At 45.4% G+C, this 23578-nt stretch overlaps 1 protein-coding gene across 7 annotated transcripts in view; it reads left to right on the plus strand.

Annotated features, from left to right (window-relative positions):
- The window catches only part of SYN3 (synapsin III), a 548186-nt gene that overhangs the window by 65720 nt on the left and 458888 nt on the right, over nt 1–23578 (plus strand). For all 7 annotated transcript variants that reach the window (XM_074003894.1, XM_005567484.5, XM_005567485.5 and 4 more), the window contains exon 3: nt 12793–12850. In XM_074003894.1, the coding sequence (XP_073859995.1) occupies nt 12793–12850 (58 nt within the window). The remainder of the gene's footprint in view (nt 1–12792; nt 12851–23578) is intronic.

Genomic DNA, 23578 nt, shown 5'->3' on the forward strand with positions numbered 1-23578 from the left:
AAACCCCATCTCTACTAAAAATACACAAGTTAGCAGGGCGTGGTGGCGGGACCCTGTAGTCCCAGCTACTTGGGAGGCTGAGGCAGGAGAATCACTTGAACCCAGGAGGTGGAGGTTACAGTGAGCCGAGATTGCACCACTGCACTCCAGCCTGGGCAACAGAGCAAGACTCCGTCTCAAAACAAAACAAAACAAAACAAAACAAACAAACAAAAGAGGTTTATTGAAAATGTATGGGGAAGCTCTCAGAAGCAAAGGAAAACAGGGAGACCTGAGTGTCAGAAAGATGGGGCCGCTGGGTCCCTGGATCCCTAGACTCCTCCACAGATGTAGGTGGCAGGAACAATCTCGGGATAAATCAGCTCCTGCTTGCTTTCATCCTTGTTTCTCTCTGTTCAAAAATCAAATTCCTGGGGAAGAACAAGCCCGGCTTGTTCCACTCCTTGCTCTGCGGGCACTTTGGGACAGTCGCACCAGGACTGCACAAAAAAAAGCCTTGCTTCCATCAATGCGAATGCAAATAGAGCTGCTGTTACCAGAAGAAGGCAGAATGGATACAGGACAGGCCACACTGAGATGTCCCCCTGCAATGATGGAATCAGAATATCTAGATTGGAGCTCAGGAGATGAACTTTCTTTTTTTTTCCCTAGATGGAGTCTCGCTCTGTCACCCAGGCTGGAGTGCTATGGAGTGATGTCACCTCACTGCAACCACCGCTTCCCAGGTTCAAACAATTCTCCTGTCTCAGCCTCCCCAGTAGCTGGGACTACAGATACCCACCACTACACCTGGCTAATTTTTGTATTTTTAGTAGAGATGGGGTTCCACTGTATTGGTCAGGCTGGTCTTGAACTCCTGACCTCAGGTGATCCAACCGCCTTGGCCTCCCAAAGTGCTGGGATTACAGGCGTGAGCCACCATGCCTGGCTGAGATGAATTTTTTAATGTAAAGCCAAGTTTAGAAATCCCCCAGCTAGAGGACTTGTTTCGTGAGACTCCCACCTGGTAGAACTGGAACCAATGGGGGAAAACAAAGAGGGAGACATATTTCAGCTCAATATACAGAAAATTCATCTAATTGACCAAGTCATCCAGAGACTGAGTGGGCTGCCGGGTGAGGCAATGAGCTCCCCATCACGTGCAGGTGTTCAGACACAGCTTGGCTACCCATTTGGGAAAAATAATGGGGCTTAGACCATGAAGGGGTCAGGCTGCAAGCCTTTAAAAAGGAAGCTCGGACTTGAAACCTTTTGTTTTCTCTCTGATGTCTTCTCTAGTCACTTCTCATGCCCTTGCCTTGGGCAAACTCTGAGGAGTTTCAGCATTTCACTTGTGAGTTGTGTTTTATCCTCCACAACCTGGCTTTCTGGCCCAGGCCCTCCAAGTGACCTTCTTTCCAAAGAGTCCCTTGGATGCACGAGTCTTCTTGAGCAATAGCTACTCCTGGGGTGGAGTTGATTTCTGCTTGAGTTACAGCCTTGCCCTGGGGGAGGCAGGGCTCTGGGCAGATGCCAGCCTCATTACAGAACGTCTAGGAAGCCCTGGGGCCTGTGGAGGCCTGCCTGGGACGTGCATCTTCGACAGGAGAGAAGCCATCTGTGACGGCAGGAGAAGGGATGGTGCTTCATTTCCATTTTCCTGACTTCCTGCCCTGGGTTTGCAGGAGGGACAGGAGTGCGGGTTTCCTGAAGATTTGCGCTGAGCTAATTGCCATCTTCAGAATAGGCTTAGCGAAATTAGGGGTTGCCTGTGCAGCTGCTCAGAGGGGACAAATCAGTCTGTGAGTGAAGGGGCAGGTGGTAGGAAAAAGCACAGGCATAGAGAAATATTTCCCTGCTATAAGAAAAGCAGCAGCATAGGCTCTATGACAGATGATATCTGCCACTTGGCTTCGGCTGCAGAGATGACAGGGAGCACTGGGAACTGTGTTGGGTGTGAGAACTGATGCCTCCTCTGAGGCAGCAGCTGCAGGCCATGCAGCCAGTTTTTGCCATATGGGAATAAGGGCCTGGTGTTGTCGAGTTACTGATTTTCAAGAAAAGTCAGAGATACGAATTTTTATATGAATGTTCTATTATTATTATTATTATTATTATTACTATTATTGAGATGGAGTCTCACTGTCTTACCCAGGCTGGAGTGCAGTGGTGCAGGCTCGGCTCACTGCAACCTCTGCCTCCTGAGTTCAAGCTGTTCTCCTGCCTCAGCTTCCCCAGTAGTGTGCACCACAATGCCGGGCTAATTTTTTTTTTTTTTTTTTTGAGGCGGAGTCTCACTCTTGCCCAGGCTGGAGTGCAGTGGTACTGTCTTGGCTCACTGCAACCTCCGCCTCCTGGGTTCAAGCAATTCTCCTGCCTCAGCCTCCTGAGTAGCTGGGACTACAGGCACACACCACCATGCCCGGCTAATATTTTTTGTATTTTTTTAGTAGAGACAAGGTTTCACTGTGTTGGCCAGGATGGTCTCAATCTCTTGACCTTGTGATCTGCCTGCCTTGGCCTCCCAAAGTGCTGGGATTACAGGTGTGAGCCACTGCGCCTGGCCATTTTTTTTTTGTATTTTTAGTAGAGATGGGGTTTCGCTATGTTGGCTAGGCTGGTCTCGAACTCCCAACCTCAAGTGATCCGCCCACCTCAGTCTCCCAAAGTACTGGGATTACAGGCGTGAGTCACCTTGCTAGCGAATGTTCTATTTTAAAAGTAAAATTATACAATTTAAGTGCAACAAAACAAGACTGTGGATTCTATGAGGTCTACTAGTTAGCAACTTCTGATAAAGAAGACAGGCGTCAGAGTAACTATTTGGTCTAGTTCCTCTTCTGGGACTATCTCCTGGCTTGACAGTAAAAACCAGGATGGCAAGGGGGCTGTTTTGTTCAGTGCAATTTCAAGGGCCTATCTAACACAGTGCTGAGAATATAGTATATCCTAGATGAATGGATATGTGGATGGATGGGCGAATGTATGGATGGATGGGTGGATGGGTGGGTAGGTGGGTGGATGGATGCATGGATGGATGGATGGATGGATGGATGAATATGTGGATGGATGGATGGATGGATAGATGGATGGATGGATGGATGGATGGATGGATGGATGCATGGATGGATGGATGGTTGGATGGATTCATGGATGGGTAGTTGGGTGGATGAATAGATAATAAATGCTCTTAGCCACTCTTTTGGTGCTCTGCACTTTTCACCTTGACAGGCTCCACATTCCCTTGCCAAACAAGACACACAATATCCCCATGATCCCCTTATCTTCCTTATGCCATCAAAAACCCTTTTCTGGAATGATCAGATATTAGTCACTTGCACCTTGGTATGAATTACTTTTTAGTATATTACTTTTCCTGTGGGGATTTCCTCAGTTGGGCCCTTAGTAGATGCTCAATAAGTGTTTGCTGAAGGCATGATGTAGCCTTCCAAATGTTAACCCTTTCTGTGGTACGAAGACTGTGAACTTGCAGACATCTGTAGGAATGAGGGTCACATAGTGCTGTGTCTTTAGAGAGGAGAGGGGTAGAGACTGGGGGATGACATTCTAGCCTGTCCTCTGCAGTCACAGGGAGTGGGTGTTTGATGACTTTTTTTTTCTTTTTTTTTTTTTTTAAGATGGAGTCTCACTCTGTCACCCAGGCTGGAGTGCAATGGCTTGATCTTGGCTCACTGCAACCTCCACCTCCCCGGTTCATGTGTTTTTCCTGCCTCAGCCTCCCGAGTAGCTGGGATTACAGGCTCATGCCACCATGCCTGGCTAATTTTTGTATTTTTAGTAGACACAGGGTTTCACCATGTTGGCCAGGCTGATCTTGAACTCCTGACCTCAGGTGATCCACCCACCTCGGCCTCCCAAAGTGCTGGGATTACAGGCATGAGCCACCTTGCCTGGCCCTGATGACTCTATTTACCCTAAAGGCCTATGCTGGAGGGGAAGGGAGCTCCCAGGGATTAGACAGGGAAGGTCTCCATCATGCTCAAAACCAAGTAGGATTTCATTTAGAGCAAGGCAGACACTGCCATCTTCTTCCTCTTTGAGGGAGAAAATGTCCTGTCATGTTCTCAGGGACATACCCAGCTAGTCTCCACCCTCCACCCATCATGTTGACGCACAGGAGGGAAAGAGGTGAACATTAGTTAAACACCTGCCGTGTGTCAGGGGTATCATTCATGGGGTCCTTACAGCAGATGTAGTAATGTCCTTATTTTTACAGATAAGGAAACCAAGGTTCAGGAAGGTTGACACTGGCCTGAGGCAGCACTAGGAAATAAATAGCTGAATGGGACCTAGGCTTGTCTCCAAGGCGAGTTGTGCTCATGCACTTCCTTACCTGGGGAGATCAAGTTCTACCCCTGCAGCCCACCGGGGAACAGCTCACTTGCTAGCACATTCTTGGCAGGTTACAGAGGCCCTTAAATCTGTGTCTTCATATAATCCTGTTGACAACCCTGTGAATAGATATTCTTATCCCCATCTACAGAAGAGGAAGCAGAAGCTGGTCCAAAATCAGGCGGCAGGTGCCAGAGCTGCCCACTCAAACCCAGGTCTTCTGCTCTGTGCCTGTTGTACATTAAAGGACATACCCAGGAACATTCATCTCTCTCTCGGGTGCCCCCAGGGTGTACCTACCTCCTTTGTCCTTGCCTGTGTGCTTTCAGCAGACACATACATCCAGATCCTGCTGCACTCACCTTTGCAGCCCTGGCAAAGACTAGGTACCAAACATTGGATGGATGGATGGACCGTGACCTCAGGAAAGTGACCCCTGACCTTCAGGCTGAGTTGGCTGCTTTTTCTGTGAGTTGAGAGTAATATTTGTGTGAATGCCCTGTGTGGTCATTTTCTATTTTTGTGTCTGTCCCTCCCATTAGGTAGTAAGCCCCCTGAGGCCAAGAGCTAGCTATGTTGTCTCTGTGCTTGTTTCCTTAAAGCCCGCACACTCTAGCACATAGTAGATGGTCTATCTGTATATGTTCAGTGTCCTTGAAAGAAACTTTTTCTACCAGCTGAAGTCCAATTTCCTCTGCACCCCACTTCTTATCCTCAATCACATTGGTTGTGCATTTTATTCATAGTACTCTTCTCTTTATCTATTTATTTTTAAATTATTATTATTGTTATTATTATTGTTTGACACAGAGTCTCGCTCTGTTGCCAGACTGGAGTGCAGTGGCGAGATCTTGGCTCACTGCAACCTCTGCCACCTGGGTTCAAGTGATTCTCCTGCCTTAGCCTCCCAAGTAGCTGGGATTACAGACATGCACCACCACACCCTGCTAATTTGTGTATTTTTAGTGGAGATGGGGTTTCACCATGTTGGCCAGGATGATCTCGATCTCTTGACCTCGTGATCCGCCCACCTTGGCCTCCCAAAGTTTTGGGATTACAGGCATGAGCCACTGCTCCCAGCCTCAGTGTCTTTCAAAGAAGCCTTTTCTACCAACTGAAGTCCAATCTCCCCTGCACCCCACGTCTTATTCTCAATTCCATTGATTTTGCATTTTATTCATAGTACTCATTCTTTTTATCTGTTTATTTATTTATTTACTTTTGTCTTTTCAATGAGCATGTAAGCTCTCCAAGAACAAGGACTACATCTGCCACTGTATCTGCTGTATCTACTCCTATGTCTGGTGTGGTGCCTAGTCCACCTAAGGCTTAATAAGTAGTGATCGAATGAGGGAGTGAATAAGTGATGTCAACTGTGATCAGATCCTTCCCACAAAAGTCTCCTTCTCTATTGTTCTCAGAGGTGAAAAGTGGCGATCATTTGTCACATCCTCTGACCCTGTTATATCTCAGTCTTTTGCCTCCGCAGATCCCCATACAGGTGTAGGGAGTCTCATCACTCTTAGAGCATTCCTTCCCTTCCTGGTTCACTGGACCTTGCTAATTGCATGGAGGACTGAGAGGCTGCACCATCGTTTGGGGTGGGGGAGTCCCTCTATCTGGCAATGGGAAGGTGCCAGGAGGGTGAGCTGTTCTCAGGAGAAAATAATGGAGCTAGAATCATCAGATCTTGGGTCCCTCTGTGTTCCAAGGTCTTTCTTCTCCCACATCTCTGCCCATCCAGCCTGCCACGTGACTCTCCTGCTAACTGGCAAAGCCTGAATGTTTTGCCTTCAACCATTTTCTGCATGGCCCATTGACTGTCTCCCCTACTTCTGCCTGGGCCACAAATCAGCAACCGACGTGTTGCATCAGAAACATGAAAATCTTTCTCTATCTCCATCCCACCCCCAGTGGGGGTGACCTGCGGAGAGACAGCTGTCCCTGGGACAGGACATTCCCAACCTCTCCTTCCTTGGAAGGTCCATCACCAAGCCCTGCCTGCGTTAACTCTACATACAGGATCAATTTATTGGGAAAAAAAGTCCTGTTTGAAGACAGATCCTGTTTGTATGAATTCCCCTTCTTCTGCCCCTGCTGCAGCCACAAAAGAGCACCATACCCATTCCTCATCAATCTGTCTTGCCTCCCCCAACTAGGCATTTCCCATCCCAGGCAGCACCAGTTTTATAATATTCTTCTTCCTGGGGCCTCAGATGTGGCAGTAAAATATGAGACCACCCACAGAGACAGAATCTTCGTGGAATCCAGAGCTCTCCCCACCTTCTTCCCCAGGCCAAGGACTTGATTGATTGGCTGAGGTATTCAGGGAGCCCGTTACGAGATTGAACATACTAGGGTGTGAGGAGGAGGCAGCAGGCGTGAGAGACAGAGCCCTTAGGCACAGCGGGTTCATCCATTTTGCCTGAGGTCAGACAGCCAGTCAATTACAGAGGCAGCAACCCCAGCCCCCAAAGGCATCTAGAATTCCAGACCATCCCTACCCTTCCCTCTGCCAGACAGAGCCGTTCAGAGGCGGCTCAAGCCTGAATGAGCCCCCGGCAAGGAGGCAGCAGTCTGTGTGGCCCATCAGGAGACAGACTTCTGACTTGCAGCCAGGCGGGGGGATGGACTCCCTGACCCTCAGCTTCAGCCCCAGTCCGTCTGCCAGGCCCTGCAGTAAACATTCCAGAGATGGGCAAAACAAATGTTTCTCCTGGGAAGGTGAGGTCTCATTAAGACCACAGCTGCTTGGGTGGTATTGGGGTAGTGCAAAGTGCTTTGGGTTCCAGATTAGAATCAAGTCGAGGAATGCCAGTTGCGCAGGTTGGCCTGGTACATGCCCCCACATCGCGGTGGCTGTAGATCTGTAAATGTATTACAATGGTGCACCAGTAGATGGCAGTCAAGTATCTCCAGGAAAGGCCGGCCTACAGACAGTATCTCCTTACCCGGTCAGGGAACATTTGTTAAGCCTGTGCGCTGTGCCCTAGTTCATCGTGCTGGATACTGGAGACAGTGAGCATGGAGACTCAGTTTCTGGTTTCCAGGAGCTCACAGACTAGATGTTTGGGGGCAGAGGGCAGATAGGTGATGTGTAATAACAACGTGGAGTGATAAGGGCTGGAATGGTCGTAAGTGCAGCGTGCTGTAGGAACCAAGGGAGGACGCTCAGCCCAGCCAGGGAAGGGGGTGCTGTCAGGGAAAACTCAACAGAGTAGATATCACTCATGGGATCTTGGAACATGAGACAGAGACAGTCAAGGAAGCGCCAAGCAGAGGGGATGGCCTGTGCAGAGGCTCAGAGGCATGACAGCACAGGGAGTATTTAGAGAAGCGCAGGAAGTTGGATGCGACCATGAAATAGACAGCAAACCGGAGGGGAAGCAGACCCCCAGTCAGCAGGGTCCAGATCATGAAGGACGCCAGGGCTCTGGACTGGATCCAAAAAATCTGAAAGACCACTTAGTGTCTCCAGGAAAGGCTGGAAATTCTTCCCTCTAGGATTTGGGTACCCAGATCACTCGTGTGGCTTTGAGCAGAGACTTCTCCATCTGGAACATGTGGGGAGTGATCCCAGTCCTACCACCCCTCAGGGTTGGCATGAGGGTCAAATAGGAGGAAGGATGTGAAGGGGCTGGCTGTCCTTATAGACCAAGGCCACCTCTTTGTCCCCATCACCAGCCATCACTCTTTGCACCTATGAGACAGATCAAGGTGAGTCATAATTCTGCTTTGTAACCCCCAAGAGGGTCAGATTGTTTTATTTGTGGGTCCCCGCCATGCAGCACCCACTAGGTACAGGGTAAACACTGGATAGCTCTTTGCTCTTGTGCATTGTTTCAGGCCGTGGGCTATACACTTTGGAGCTTATTATGTGCCAGGGACTATTCTCAGTGCTTTGTATGTCTTGTTTCATTTAATCCTCATAACAACCCTCAGAGGTGGCTACTGCTATTATCCTCATTTCCTAGGTGTGGAAACTAAGGCATTCAGAGGTTGGCTTACCCAAGCTTGCACAAGCGAGTGGAGGAGTTGGGGGTCCTATCCAGGCTGTCTGCCCTGAAGCCATTGCACTTTACTGCCTTGTTGCATAGAGGATTATGTGAGTTTCTCACCACACTCTTCCCTGGTAGTTACTATCACCACTTGACAAATGAGGAAACTGAGACCCAGAGGGCTAAGTGTCTTGTCTTAGAACACATGGTGGATGAGTAGTAGAGCTGAGATTTTGCCCAAGCCTGTGTGATTGCAAATCCATGTTTTTTTGTTTTTTTTTTTTTTCCCAGTATGCCGGTGATTGTAATCATAGGTTACCATTCCCGGTCCCAGGCCCACCAAATACTTCTTTTAAATTTGGAGCTTGGATTTAAAAGCTAATGACTTGTTTAAATCCACAAAGGACACCTACCTTGGATCCTGCTCTGGTCTTTATTAGCCACACCTCTTTTGACAGGCAGAGGAGTTAGGACTGAGGGGATATTCCCACCAAGACCCTGCAAATTGCACTCTTAAGCCATGCCCTGGGTACCCAAACTCTAGAATTCCCTCCTCAAAGGGACCTTAACCCAACTTCAGGGCCTATATAGGCCAATTTCTTGGTCCATCTTCCAAGAGGTGGCCAAAGGACAACCATTTGGGGAGGGGAAGGGAGTAGATGAAGCTTAGCCACGTGGTCTGGGTCATCCACATACCCGCACCAGGAGCCTCAGTGATGCAGGACAGAGGAGAGTGGGTGGGGAATTAAGGAGGATCTTGGGTGAGGTCTGAGAACCAAGAGCTGGCAATCCTCATGCTACCCTGTGCTGGGTAGAGCGCAAAGAATTCTCAGAAGTCTACATTCTGAATCTTTAAGGTCATTATGAAGTTGTATCTGCCAAGGAAGGGAGACAGACGTCTTTTTTTTCTTTTTCAGTTCTTTCTTTTTTTTTTTTTGAGGCGGAGTTTCACTCTTGTCGCCCAGGTTGGAGTACAATGGCACAGTCTCGGCTCACTGCAACCTCTGCCTCGCGGGTTCAAGCGATTCTCCTGCCTCAGCCTCCCGAGTAGCTGGAATTACAGGCACCTACCACCACGCCTGGCTAATTTTTTGTATTTTTAGTAAAGATGGGGTTTCACTATGTTGGCCAGGCTAGACTCAAACTCCTGGCCTCGTGATCCACCTGCCTCGGCCTTCCAAAGTGCTGGGATTACAGGCATGAGCCACCATGCCTGGTGGACAGATATCTTTTATTTAAATGTTTGCTGGCTTGATTTTGTCAATTTTAAATATTAGACGTATGACACACAGGTTTCCATTTGTCACTTTGCCCCAGGCACTGTAAATACTAGACATGGGCCTGTCCTTGTGTCTGGAATTTGCCGATACCACCTTTAAGGATTCACGCTAAAATTCACAAACTATATGAAAAGATTCTCTTTGCATGAGGCTGTCCACACAGGCATTTATTTGAAGACCATTGCTGAGAGAAAAAAATCAAAATCTTGCTTTCGAGTCACACTAATAGTTCCTTTCCTACTAAAGTACTGCCTAGTTGACATCTAAGCCCATCAGGATGTAAGAAAAAGTGGTGCTAATATCAGAACTGTCAGTCAGTCTTGGGAAGAGATTAACTTCACCGGCATCAGCTAAGAGTAGGTAGAGAGACTTTGGAAGCAGACAGACTGAAGCTATTAGTAAATTCGCAAAAAGGATTCTTTCACAAATGGAAGGCTGAAAAAAATGGGTGATGACACCCATCTTCCAAGGAAAAGAATAGGAGACTAAGAAGGTTGTTTAATGCTTAAAAAATTGTCCATTAGAAATCAATCTTGTGGCTGCACCCAGCCGATGGGAGAGTTGGGGTGCACATTTTTATGTACCACTCTGTCAACTCTCTTACTGTGGAAAAAGGGGAGAATGAGTATTAGGAAGCAAAGAGCTATCTCTGTCCCAAAGAAGTTTATGGAAATGCTTAACACAATGCCCAGTTCACAGCAAGTCACCAAGAACTATTAGTGTCATCATACCAATAATCAGAAAGAGAAAATGGAAATTTTGTTACTTTTTGTGAGACGATATCCAAACCCATAAAGACCCCAATTTTCACTGCTATTTTTCAGAGTTGAGCAAAAGCACAGATACGGAATTAGAAGTCCTGGGTTCAAATCCCTTAGGCAAAGTGTTTAGTCTCTCTGGGTTTCAGTTTCTTCATCTGTAAGTTGGAAATAACGATGTCTACTTCGTGGTGGTGGTTGTGAGCACTAATGAGAAAGGATGTACGTTAAACTCTATAGCAGAGTTTCTGGCTTGATAGAGTTGATACTCAACAAGGGTTTTTTCATCATTCTCTTCACTCATGTATTCATCTAACAAATATTAGTCAAGCTCCTACTATGTGTTAAGCACTCTAGTAGGTGTGAGGAAGAAAATGATGAATATGATAGGTTGTTTCTGACCTCAAGGAGCTGTGTTGTAGTTTAGTGGTACACAGGCATTAAACCCAGCTATGAATTATAATTAATTGTCATTGTAATAAATAGTATGAAAACAATACGAAGAGACTCTCAGTAGAGAGATGAATCATAGGTCAGGATTAGGGTGCTTATGGAGAAAAATGACCAGGCAAATGAATTTGAGAAATAATTAAAATGTAGAATCAGTGAGTACAGGGATGATGTCTAAGCAATGGGTAGATAGGGATATCATGTATTGATGATGGAGAAGATGGAGGCAGGGATGTAGAAGAAAGTCCATGGAAGGAAAGAGGGAAGGAAGGAAGGAAGGAAGGAAGGAAGAAAGGATAGATGGATGGACGAATGGACAGATGGATGAATGGATGGATGGCAGATGGACAAAGGAATGAATGAGGACTGCTTTATTAGACACACAGAAAAATAGAGAAATGGGTGAGAGTGGATAGATCAATAATAAGTCTTTGGTGGAGTATATGGGGTATATAGGTAAAACTCAATAAAACAATACTGCATTATTTATGTAGGATTCTCTTTTTTGGATAGTTAGAAGATTTGGATATGGATAATGGGCATCACTAAAACATTGATTTTTGTTAAGAGTTAAAATGCCATAACATTTTTAATGTTAAAAGAACACAAAAATATATACTTGAGAATGAAACTGGATCGAACAAAACTGTATTTTCTAAAGACTTTAAATTACACACTTTCTAGCAATCATCATTGTTTTATACATTCAACATATTTCTGAAGACTAAATTGGAGGGTTGGAGGATACCAAGGTAAACCATTTGTGGTTTTGCCTTCAAAGGGTAGGGGACACAGGATTAACATATATGTGAAGATAACATGATGAGAATCATGAATTTAAGATAAATATGGATAAAACATTATAAACATCCTTTCGTTCTTTTAAAATCAGTACACAATAATTTGCATATTTATGGGGTACGTATTGGTGTTATGATACATGTAATGTATAATGATTAGATTAAGATAGTTAGCATAGCCATCATTTCAAACCTTTTTATGTGGGATCCTTTTTCTTATTTAATCCTTAAAGTAACCCTTAGAAATATGTAGCACAATTTTTATTACTATTATTATTGTTTGAGACTGAGTTTCGCTCTTGTTGCCCAGCTGGAGTGCAGTGGCGTGATCTTCAGCTCACCGCAACCTCTGCCTCCTGGGTTCAAGCAATTCTCCTGCCTCAGCCTCCAGAGTAGCTGGAATTACAGGCATGCGCCACTACCCCTGACTAATTTTGTATTTTTAGTAGAGATGGGGTGTCTCCATATTGGTTGGGCTGGTCTCGAACTCCTGACCTCAGGTGGTCCACCTGCCTCAGCCTCCCAAAGTGCTGGGATTACAGGTGTGAGCCACAGCGCCCGGCCTGTAGCACAATTATTAATATCATTCTTTTACAGATGCTAAAACTGTGATGCAGGGAGGTCAAGTGACGTGACAGAACCAGAACTTGAGCCTCCAGTCTTCTCATCCACCCTCTCCCCTCTACCACACACCACCTATAAAGAATGAGAAAATTGGCCAGGCACGGTGGCTCACGCCTATAATCTCCGCACTTTGGGAGGCCGAGATGGGTGGATTGCCTGAGGTCAGGAGTTCGAGACCAGCCTGACCGACATGGTGAAACCTCATCTCTACTAAAAATACAAAAATTAGCTGAGTGCGATGGCGAGCACCTGTAATCCCAGCTACTTGGGAGGCTGAGGCAGGAGATTTGCTTGAACCTGGGAGGCGGAAGTTGCAGTGAGCTGAGACTGGGCCATTGTACTCTAGCCTAGGCAACAAGAGTGAAACTCCATCTCAAAAAAAAAAAAAAAAAAAAAAAGACTGAGAAAATCAGCAGTGAAGGTGGGAGGAGACAGTAGGATGGCCGAGGGTGTGTCTCAATATGCACCTCTGGGGTAAGGCCTGTGGGAGAAGGGAGAAAAGAGTAAAACAGCCTGCATCCTTACTCAGCTGATTTCTTCCCCTTTACAGGTCAAAGTATTTCCATGGGAAGAAGGTGAATGGAGAGATTGAGATCCGAGTGGAGCAGGTAGGTGGGAGCTTGTCTTTAGCAGTGTCGTCTGACCTTTTCTGCAGCTGGGACTGTTCTTACACGCAATCTTGGTCCCCATCTTATGTGGTCATAATGAGCTAAGATTACCAGAAAAGTCCAAGCTTATACCTGGGAGTCTCATTAAATTTCAGAATTATTTGGGCCAGTGGTTTTCAACCTTTTATGTTTTAGCAGAGACCCTTTCTTCAAGGGAAATGTCAAATAGGAACTCATTCTACAAAAGAGAGATACGTAGAGCTGCTTTGATGGAAATAGGCAGGTGGAGCCCAACGTCTGTCTGTTCCATACTGCTCCTTTTGGCCCCTGGGGCATCTCCTTGCAGCCACCTGGGCTAGAGAGCATGGTTTAGGAACATAATGAAGCGCCTTGAATCCTGCCTCTCTCATTTTCTAGATTTTGGGCAGGTGACTTAATCTCTGTCTGCCTCAATTTCCTTGTATCATTGTGGGGATTAAATTATTTAAAACCTCAGAAGGGATCAGAACCGCAAATACTATCTCTTGCTATTGCTATTAATATCAATATCCAAGTCCCTTATTTTATGTGGAAAGAGACACGGATTTGTTTAGGGCTGTGTAGGGAGGCAGTGGCAGAATCAGGAGTAGAAGGTGTGGTTCCTGGCTCCAGATCAAAGCTTTCTCCTATTCGTTCAGCGAGGAGCTCCTCTCTGTCAAACACTGTGCTCAGCCTTAGGAGAGCACATCTGAGCCTGGGCTCTGGAGCCATACTCCAGATTTGAATCCCAACACCACCCGCTACTAACCTTGTGACTTATGCTCTCTCCAGCTCAATTTCTTCATCTGTCCAACTGGGGCAATAATAGCATCAGCCTGCGTTCATAGGGGGCTGTGAGGATCAAACGAGTTAGTCTGTGAAAAGTGCTCAGAACAGTACCTGGCACATACTGAGCACTTAGTAAATGTTACCCATTTATCATCAGCATCATTATTCGTTATCCTCCTCCTACTCCTCCTCCTCATCAAAGGCAAACAGTAACTAACATAGACAAGGTCCTTGCTGTAAAAATGATTTCAAAATACAATTTTTAAAATAGGGGAGTATGACTGTTCTTCTCCCTGCACTTTTTGAGCTTAGTGTGTCAGAGAAACAGAAAGGTCTCCTAAGCATCAAACTGAGTTGGTTTAATATTAAAACACCTACACTTTGAATTTCAGTTTGATTCTGTGGCTTTCAAGTCAACCCAATGTCTCCTGGTTTTCCTTCCATGGCAGAGAACAGGTTATTTTTGTTCATTTTGCAAATATTTGTCAAGAGTCTACTATGCTAGCTAGCTAATATGTGGAGAACGAGTATATAGAAGAGGCCCAGTCTCCAAATGCCTGTGGTCTAGGAGGAGAGGCGAGCTAAGTCTTTTTTCTTTTTCTTTTTCTTTCTTTCTTTTTTTTTTTTTTTTGAGATGGAGTCTCACTCTGTTGCCTAGGCTGGAGTGCAGTGGCGTGAAATGCAACCTCTGCCTCCCGAGTTCAAGCTATTCTTCTGCCTCAGCCTCCTGAGTAGTTGGGACTACAAGCATGTGCCACCATGCCTGGCTAATTTTTTTTTATTTTTTTATTTTTAGTACAGATGGAGTTTCACCATGTTGGTCAGGCTAGTCTCGAACTCCTGACCTCAAATGATCTGCCTGCCTTGGCCTCCCAAAGTTCTGGGATTACAGGCATGAGCCACCGCACCTGGCCTACAGAACAATAACATTGATGATGGTAGCAAACTTGTATTGAACGTTTACTATTTGCTAGATGCCATATTAAGTGTTTTCCATGCAATAACTCATTCAATCCACACAATTTGCCTGTTGCTGAGGAAACTTGGGCTCAGAGAGCTTAATAAATTGCCCAGGCAGGTCACACAGCTAGTAAGAATGCAGTGAAGCTGGGGTTTGAACTTACAGGTAGAAACCAGGGATGAGAGGTCCAAATTTAGCGCTCCCAGCAGCAGAGGTCACAGTCAACTGAAAGACTCAGATGTGGCCTCGAGGAGGGAGTGGTGTTTGAAATAGATCAAAGGATGGATAGGATGTCAACAAGTGGAGATGGTGGCATGAAGAGTGTGTGAATGGAGGAGGCAGTGTGAGCAAAGATAAGGAGACCAGAAGTACAGGGTATGGAGTGACAGGGAATGCGGTGTGGTTCTCCAAAACAGGACACATCATCTTCCCCTGCACCCACCCTACTCCTCCCTAATTCTCTCTCTCAGTAAAGAGTGTGACCATCTACCTTCCACTTGTACCAGAAACCTGCTCCGGCTCCCGAATGTGTCCCTCTCCCTGTACCACTGCACCCATTCAATGCCTGGATCCTGCTGACTCCACATCTGATATTTCCTAGTCCCTGCACTTCTCCCTTCATCCCCATCACCTAGATCCTTGGCTGGACCACCCTCAACTCTTGTCCAATCTTCCTCATCAACAGCCTCACAACTTCATGTTTTCAACCCATCTCCAATGTATTCTTCATACCAAAGCTAGAGTGATCTTCCTCAAAAAGCAGATTAGATCCTTTGAAGTGTTAGCTTTACAATCCTTTCCTCAAAGACTCCTTCTCTGAGCCTTTTCCAGATTTATATCAGGTAACCTGGTTATTCCCTTTCATAGCTCCTCAACTTTTCCTTCCTGGCCCTTATCTGAGTTTTTAGCCATACATTTTGAGTGGGATGATTTGCCTGAGGGTAGAGACCATGACTGTCTGGATCTCACCCTAAGTAGCACTGGGCCTGGCACAAAAGAGAATTGAAGGAAATATTTGCAGAATGAATAACTGATAGATTCTACAGATTCCAGGCTGCTTGTGAGTTTCCAAGGGCGATAAGTCACCATTCACCGCTTCTTTTTTTGACAGTCGCACCCCGTCGCCAGGCTGGAGTGCAGTGGCGCAGTCTCGGCTCACTGCAACCTCTGCCTCCCGAGTTCAAGCGATTCTCCTGCCTCAGCCTCTCAAGTAGCTGGGACTACAAGCATCCCCCACCACACCCCGATAATATTTGTATTTTTGGTAGAGATGGGGTTTCACCATGTTGACCAGGATGGTCTCAGTCTCTTGACCTCGTGATCCGCCAGCCTTGGCCTCCCAAAGTGCTAGGATTACAGGCCACCGTGCCCAGCCACCACTTGTTAATCTCCCCTCAAAACTCTGGGTTTTCCATAAGCCATCTGGTAAATACTTGGTTGCCAGCTGAGCTCACCCTGCCTCATCCCATTTGTGGAAACCCCAGGGGCATGTTTTAATTTTCCACTTTTATCTCAGCAATGCCATTGGCCCAACTTGTAGGTACAAAATCTATGGGCAGGACCATCAGGGAATTGCCCTAAGAATAACTCACCCCGGGGCTCTGGGGCCCCTCGGCCCGTCTATGAGGTCTACAATCACACTGAAAAACCTTGGCTAATTTAGAGTCATTCTGATTTCCAGCCATGCCCCTCTGTGAAAGCCAAAAGGTGAATTAGCCAGGAAACCAATTAGCAGGTCATTTGGGCATTTTTCCCCAGAAGACATACCTTTCCAAATCCATCTTGGAATCAGAATCACTTGTCTTTGCCCATCTGTATCAATGGGCGGGACACACAAGTAACCCCCCCAGGAATCTCACATGCATCCTTTAGCACTTGGGAAAAGTCTCAGGACGGAAGCCACTGTTTAGTCTGAGCTGGCCTCACATTTTGGGATCCTGTCTCCCAACCAAGGGCCAAATTAACCAGATAATTGCACTGTCTGAGTTTTGCTGGACAGAGCGAATGAGTTAGTTGTGGTTGGCCTAGAGGAAGCCTCCACCCATTCTCTCCATCCTCTTCCCCCACCCCCCCTCCGAGTCTAAAAACTGCTTGCCTCAACTTTTACAGAGCCAGGAATCAAGAAACCCTAGGGAGGCCCGTGGGGGAGATAGCATCATTTTGCATTCTGTTACCCAGAATGCCCTACTGGCTCTGCAGGGCCCTCACAGCAGTATCCTAGTAGGGTCTGAGAGGATCAGGCCAGGATGGTTGGCATGTCAAACTCTCCTCTGTTTATATTTGAAGTAAAGGGTCTTTTTCTCCACAGGCACAAGTCACCCCTCTGTGGGACCAAGCAATGAGGTTGATGAATGGATTAATATTAAGTAGACTCACAGTTCTGGGACATCAGTGGGCTAGGACTTGCTAAGGTAGAACCTCAGTCTCTGATTTTTTAAGAGAAGACTGAAATCACCACCGCTAGTCTTTCCTCCGTGTTAATGGAGGTACCGAGGCAGAAAGAACACTAATGCCTTGCTCTAGCAGGCGGAGAAAAAGGCAAGAGAAGGGTTTATACCTGCCCTTGAGCAACTCCCAGCCCGATGAAGGAAGCCAGATGACCCATGGATTTACGTATGAATACTAGTTGCTCCTTTGAGTACTGTCCTTGTGTAATATTGGGTTGGGTTGGGGTTAGGAAGCTGTCCAGGGGAGGCTGCTGTTGGGAGACTGTTCATCTTCTGCCCTTTATATATTTAACATCAATGTCTTCTGAATGGAAAGGTGAGCTATTCCCCTTAAAATATTTTAAACACTGCAGACCCTGTATTTATATTTTTTTATATGCACTTCAGCCTTCAACCCACAATTCTTTCTGGGACAACATTTCTTAGAATGGACCTTAGCTGTAGATACTGACCATAAAGACCTATATTTCAAGAAACAGTTGTCAACAAGATAGAGAAGTGGAGGTTGGATGTTAATTCAGTTTGGTGGTTTGGTGACAGGTTGAACATCATCCTCGTTAGGAAATGATTACTTGATAGAAATAAATACACCTTGGGAGAAATCTAATGGCTTGCCAAAAGGCTTTGTACTTGGCTTTGTTCTCCTTCTTACTAGTGACTTATGAAATGATATATGCTAATGACTTTTAACTAGATGGGAGAGAGAATACGCAGGATTAAATTTGATGTGATCAAATTGAATAGGAATACAATACAAAGTTGAGTAGGTAGTGGCAATTCCTGCAGCCTCAGTGAGAGTGCAGGAGAGTGCAGGTTCGGCTGGTTACAGTAGCTCACACCTGTAATCCCGGCACTTTGGGAGGCCCAGGCAGGACTGCTTCAGCCCAGGAGTTCATGACCAGCCTAGGCAACATTGTGAGACTCTGTCTCTACAAAACCAAAAAAAGATGACTGATGACCTCAAGCTGATGGGCTGAGTTCAAAAACTCAGCTGTGAAGGAGCAAGATTAGGGATTTTTTTTTTTTTTTTTTTTTTGAGACAGAGTCTCACTCTGTCGCCAGGCTGGAGTGCAGTGGTGCGATCTCGGCTCACTGCCACCTCTGCCTCCTGGGTTCAAGTGATTCTCATGCCTCAGCCTCCTGAGCAGCTGGGATTTTAGGCCCATGCCACCAGGCCCAGCTAATGTTTGTATTTTTAGTAAAGACAGGGTTTCACCATGTTGGCCAGGATGTCTCAGTCTTCTGACCTCATGATCCTCCCGCCTTAGCCTCCCAAAGTGATGGGATTACAGGCATAAGCCACCGCACCCAGCCAGGGAGACCTATCTTACTAACATCACATGAGAAAAACCAAAAAGACCTAACATTTGAGTTGAGCACAGCTTAATATGTGCGGGAGGAAATGTGGTGTAGGGGTTAAGATCGTGGCTCCAGCGTAAGATAGACTGAAGATGAAATCTCAGTTCAGTCGTATTTTAGCTGTGTTTGCTTTTTACCTAAAACATCTCTAAATCAATTTCCTCACCTAAAAATGATGATAATAAATTTATTCCCCAGAGTTATTGTGTGAAAAAATGAGTTAATGTAATATGCTGAGCATTTGTTTCTGGCACATGTATTAGGTGCTCAATAAACTACAGTTGAGATTTTGCTACTCCCCTAAAACCTGATATCACTTCAGGCTGCACTATCAAAGCACAGCAGTGAGAATGCAGGAAGGTGATAGTTCATACACTCCCTCTTATATGCACACACACACACGCACACACACAATGCTAGTGAGACACTCTAATAAAACATCCAGTTGTGTGTCACACTGGAAGGGGGTCGCAGCAACCTGGAATGCCTTCTGAAAAGGGTTTGGAGTAAGAGAAACTAAGGCCAATAAGGAAAGAGGATTCGTTTAAGGAGCTGGAGATGTTTAGTCTAGAGGAAGAAAGGTCTCTGATAGGTCCCAGTTTACTCTTTACAAATATGTACCTCTTGAACAAGTATGGTTGATAAAGTGAGTTACCATTTGTTGAGTCCTTATGAGATAAAGCTAAATGCATTTTATGGTTGAAGTAGGCACCTCCATCTTTTAGAAACTGAGACTCAGAGAGAGTAAGTGGCTTGCCCAGGGTTGCCCAACTAATAGGTGGCATGGGTCTGTTTTTGAACCCAGCCAGTCTGACTTCAGGGTCCTCTTCTTATCCACTATATATATTTTTTTCTTCCAGTGTTGTAAATATCAAGAACAATAACCAAAAGTATTGATTAAAGGACTTGATATGCATAATCTTATTTCAACCTCACAATGCCTCTTTAAGATGGGTACTTTGAGCTGGGTGCAGTGGCTCGTGCCTGTGATCCCAGCACTTTGGGAGACTGAGGCAGGTGGATCACCTGAGGTCAGAAGTTCAAGACCAGCTTAGCCAACATGGCGAAACTCTGTTTCTACTAAAAATACCAAAATTAGCCAGGCGTGGTGACTCACACCTGTAATCCCAGCTACTTGGGAGGCTGAGGCAGGAGAATCGCTTGAACCCGAGAGGCAGAGGTTGCAGTGAGCCAAGATCGTACCATTGCACGATCGTACCATTGCACTCCAGCCTGGGCGCAGCAAGAGCAAAACTCTATCTGAAACAAACAAACAAACAAAAGATGGGTACTTTGACTGTCCCCTTCTGCGGATGAAGAAGCTTGGGCTCAGAGATGTTAAACAAGCAGAAGAAATGGGTGATAGAGGAGGAATCTGAACCCAGGTTTCTGTGCTGAGCACCACCCTCTATTGTTTCACTGGGGTTCGAATTCAGTCTATTGGTGCAATCCTACAGGAAGATCGATTTCAACTTGGTCTACACAGAAGCTGTTAAGTAGTGTTGACTAATGAGGAATGGGCCATGCCCCTTTGGTAGGTAAGGTATCTCCTGTGCTGGAAATGCTGTGGCAGAAACTTGGTGGCTAACTTGGGGAATATTTCACAGGAAATTAATGTACTTAGTAGGAGATAACCTTTATTAATCTTTTTTCTTTTTTGGGGGGGGAAGTAGTATATTCAAATAGTTAAAAATTGAAAAGCTACACAATGGTATGTGGTGAAAAGTCTGCCTCCCACTCTGCCTACACCAATCTAGTTCTCTTCCGTGTACTTAACTGTTATCACTAGTTTCTTGGGCAGCTTTCCAGAGAAGTTTTAAATGCAATGAGCAAATACATATACATGCTTTTCACAAAGGGTGGCTGGTCAGAAAAACATTGACCATGCTATATATTTCAGAGACAATTTAATAAGGAGGATTGATTACAAATGGATCAAAAGGGGAAATCATTTACCAGAGGCACGGGCACAACCGTCCTGCATTCACTGTTTATCACTGTCACTATTGTCACTGAGGAATCAGGAGCCTGTACTCTTTTTGTTGTGGTGGTTATTTTGTTTTGTTTAGTTTTTGAGACAGGGTCCCCCTCTTTCACCCAGGCTGTAGTGCAATGGTGTAATCACAGTTCACTGTAACCTCGAACTCCTTGGCTCAAGTGATCCTCCCACTCCGACCTCCCCAGTAGCTTGGACCACAGGTGTGCACCACCATGCCCAGCTTTTTTTTTTTTTTCTTTTTTTAGTTTTTGTAGTGATAAGGAATCGCGATGTTGCCTAGGCTGGTCATGAACTCCTGGGCTCAAGCAATCCTCCTGTCTGGACCTCCCAAAGTGCTGGGATTACAGGTGTGAGCTACTATACTTGGCCAAACCTGTGCTTTCACTGAGGCTGCAGGAATTGCCACCACCTGTTCAAGCTGCTGTAGCTGTTGGTGAAGCTTCTGTAACCCACCCGAAGCAGAATTGTTGCTGCCTTCTTTGTACCTTCAGTTCCTGCATGAATGCCTCCCATTGGTAGAAATGAGCTGAAATTATGTGGCTAAAGGATCTGGGGAATGCAGATTTTAGGCTTTCAGCTCCCATAGTGCAGGAGATACTATAGAAGGATGAGTGGCAATAGACAGTGACTGGCACAGTCCACCCCTTTGGCTGCTCGACATCTATACATACCTTTCTACTTATCCACACTCCTCTGCACCCTCATTATTCACTTAATATTTCTTGGAGTTTATTCCACGAGAGTATATGCAGACCTGCCTCATTCTTGTTAATGATGGCCTGGGGTCTGTCATGTGGATACACCATAATTTGTTTTCTGTAATTTTTCTATTATAGACAATGCTAAACTTGTGTCATTTCAATCATTTATTAATCAATCTGTAGGATTCACTTCTAAAAATAGGATAACTTGTTCCAAAAACATTGCAGGTGGTGGATGCTGTAATGCACATTGAGGAATGAAGGACTTTTCTTCCAGCTGCTGGAATTGCTACCAGAAGGTAGCCTTCCTCTGTCATTCCTCCTTGAAAGTGCCTCAGGTGAGGAGAGCTGCCTCTCCCAAGGTCACATCTCCTTCCTGGTGGCAGTTACATCCAATGACTGGCTGTCAACGGCTATAATAAATCCCTGTCCCCATCACCCCAGTTTGGGAGAACTCTGAACGGCTATCTAGCTTCAGAGCTTCTTGCAGAGTTGCCGGAGACCTCTGCTGAGATGGCTGTGTGGCCCAAATTCTCACAGTCCTGCATCCTTTCTTTTCTTCCCCCTTCCAGTGATGGAGATCCCAGAGAATTCCCTAATAAACCTCCCCCAAGGCTAATATCCATCCCAGGGTCTGCTTTCCAGAGAACCCAACCTGAGAGAACACATTTATAATTTTGATAGATATTGCAAAATTACTCTCCAAAGAGGTCATATAGAATTCATCTGTAAGACTCTTCTGGTCTTGATTTCTGGGACTGTACGTGACCCGTGAGTTCTGGAGTCCATCCTGCACAGAATGCTCTCCTGGTTACAGCCCAGGCATGGATGCTGAACTCTGAAGTGCTCCATAATTTGATCTTCCTATTTGACCTCCTTGTGTTTGAAATTCACCAGAGCTTGGTGTTTCTCTGCAGGACTGAATCGGACGGAACTCTACCCGCTCTGATCCACTAAGCCTTGTTTTGTTAACACAATCCTGCAAGATTTATTTGTTTGGCTTGGCTTACCCTGACCTCAGACGTTCTGTTTTGTATTATTTTTAAAAGCGTGCAGGTCTCCATGGAGGCCTTTTTCTTTTCAAATCTAAGAACCAGCTGGGGGGATAAAAAAAGCAGGTGGAATACTAGGGCCCATTAGCTGAAACATAACTCATTAGAGGAGCGAGTGTTTCCCTTCTTAACCGTGACATTGATTATTGTAGGTTTATCAGCTTCCTGGGTCTACCTTTAGGCTCATCAACTTAAGAAGTCTACAGAAAATGGAGAAACAATAACATTGATGATGGTAGCAAACTTTATTGAACATTTACTATTTGCTAGGTGCCACATTAAGTGTTTTCCATGCAGTAACTCATTCAATCCACACGGTATGCCTGTTGCTGAGGAAACTGGGGCCCCGAGAGCTTAAGTAAATTGCCCAGGCATGTGACACAGCTAGTAAGAATGCAGTGAAGCTGGGATTTGAACCCAGGTCTATCCGACTCCAAGGTCCTAGTTCTTAACCAGAGTACATCTATCAGAATATATGCTGGTCATGAACTTGTCTTTACAAAGCTTTTTGCCTTTCCCCTCTCAGCTTGAGTACATAGCCCACAGTATCTTCCTATCTCACCCTACTCTTTTGATCTACTGGGTAAATTACAAATTCATATGAGATGTTTTCCCAGCAAAACAGTCCTCTTTTCTTGACTAACCCCAATGGTTCTTATTCATCATTTCATGTTTCTGGCTTATTCTTGCATAGTTTCTCTGTTAACAATTCTGTTTCTTTTCATTGTTTTCCCCGAAGGGTTGATGTTCATTATTGTCTTTAAATGTAGCTCTCCATCTTTATCTTTTTTTTTTTTTTGAGACGGAGTCTCGCTTTATCGCCCATGCTGGAGTGCAGTGGCTCGATATCTTTTTTTTTTTTTTTTTTTTTTAATAGAGACAGGGTCTTTCTGTGTTGCCCAGGCTGGTCTTGAATTCCTGTGCTCAAGTGATCCTCCTGCCTTGGCCTCCCAAAGTGTTGGGATTACAGGTGTGAGCCAACACGCCCAGCTAAGCTCTATGTTTTTAAATTATCTGGATAGTATAATAGCTTGGACTCTCAAGCCAGATCACCTAGGTTTGAATCCTGGCTTCACCACTTCCTGAGTAACCTTGAAGAGGTAATTTAACTGCCCCATGCCTCAATTTCCTGATATAAAATAATAATAAGTGCCCATATAGTTGTTGTAAGACTGAAATAGGTTACTGTAAGACTGCATGAAGCACTTGAAGCAGAGCCTAGCATATAGAAAGTGCTTAGTAAATATTATAACTGTTTTTATGATCAGCTTCACATCATTGAACACATTTGCCTGAGTAATTTCTAGGCTTCAGTCTCTTGAAGCATGCAGAAATAGAAAGGATATAATCCATGCACTAAAGAAGTTTGCAGTGCAGTTTTTGGGATAAAAAAACATAAAAA

This window comes from Macaca fascicularis, chromosome 10, assembly GCF_037993035.2.
Source record: "Macaca fascicularis isolate 582-1 chromosome 10, T2T-MFA8v1.1".
In the NCBI taxonomy this organism is placed as follows: Eukaryota; Metazoa; Chordata; class Mammalia; order Primates; family Cercopithecidae; genus Macaca; species Macaca fascicularis.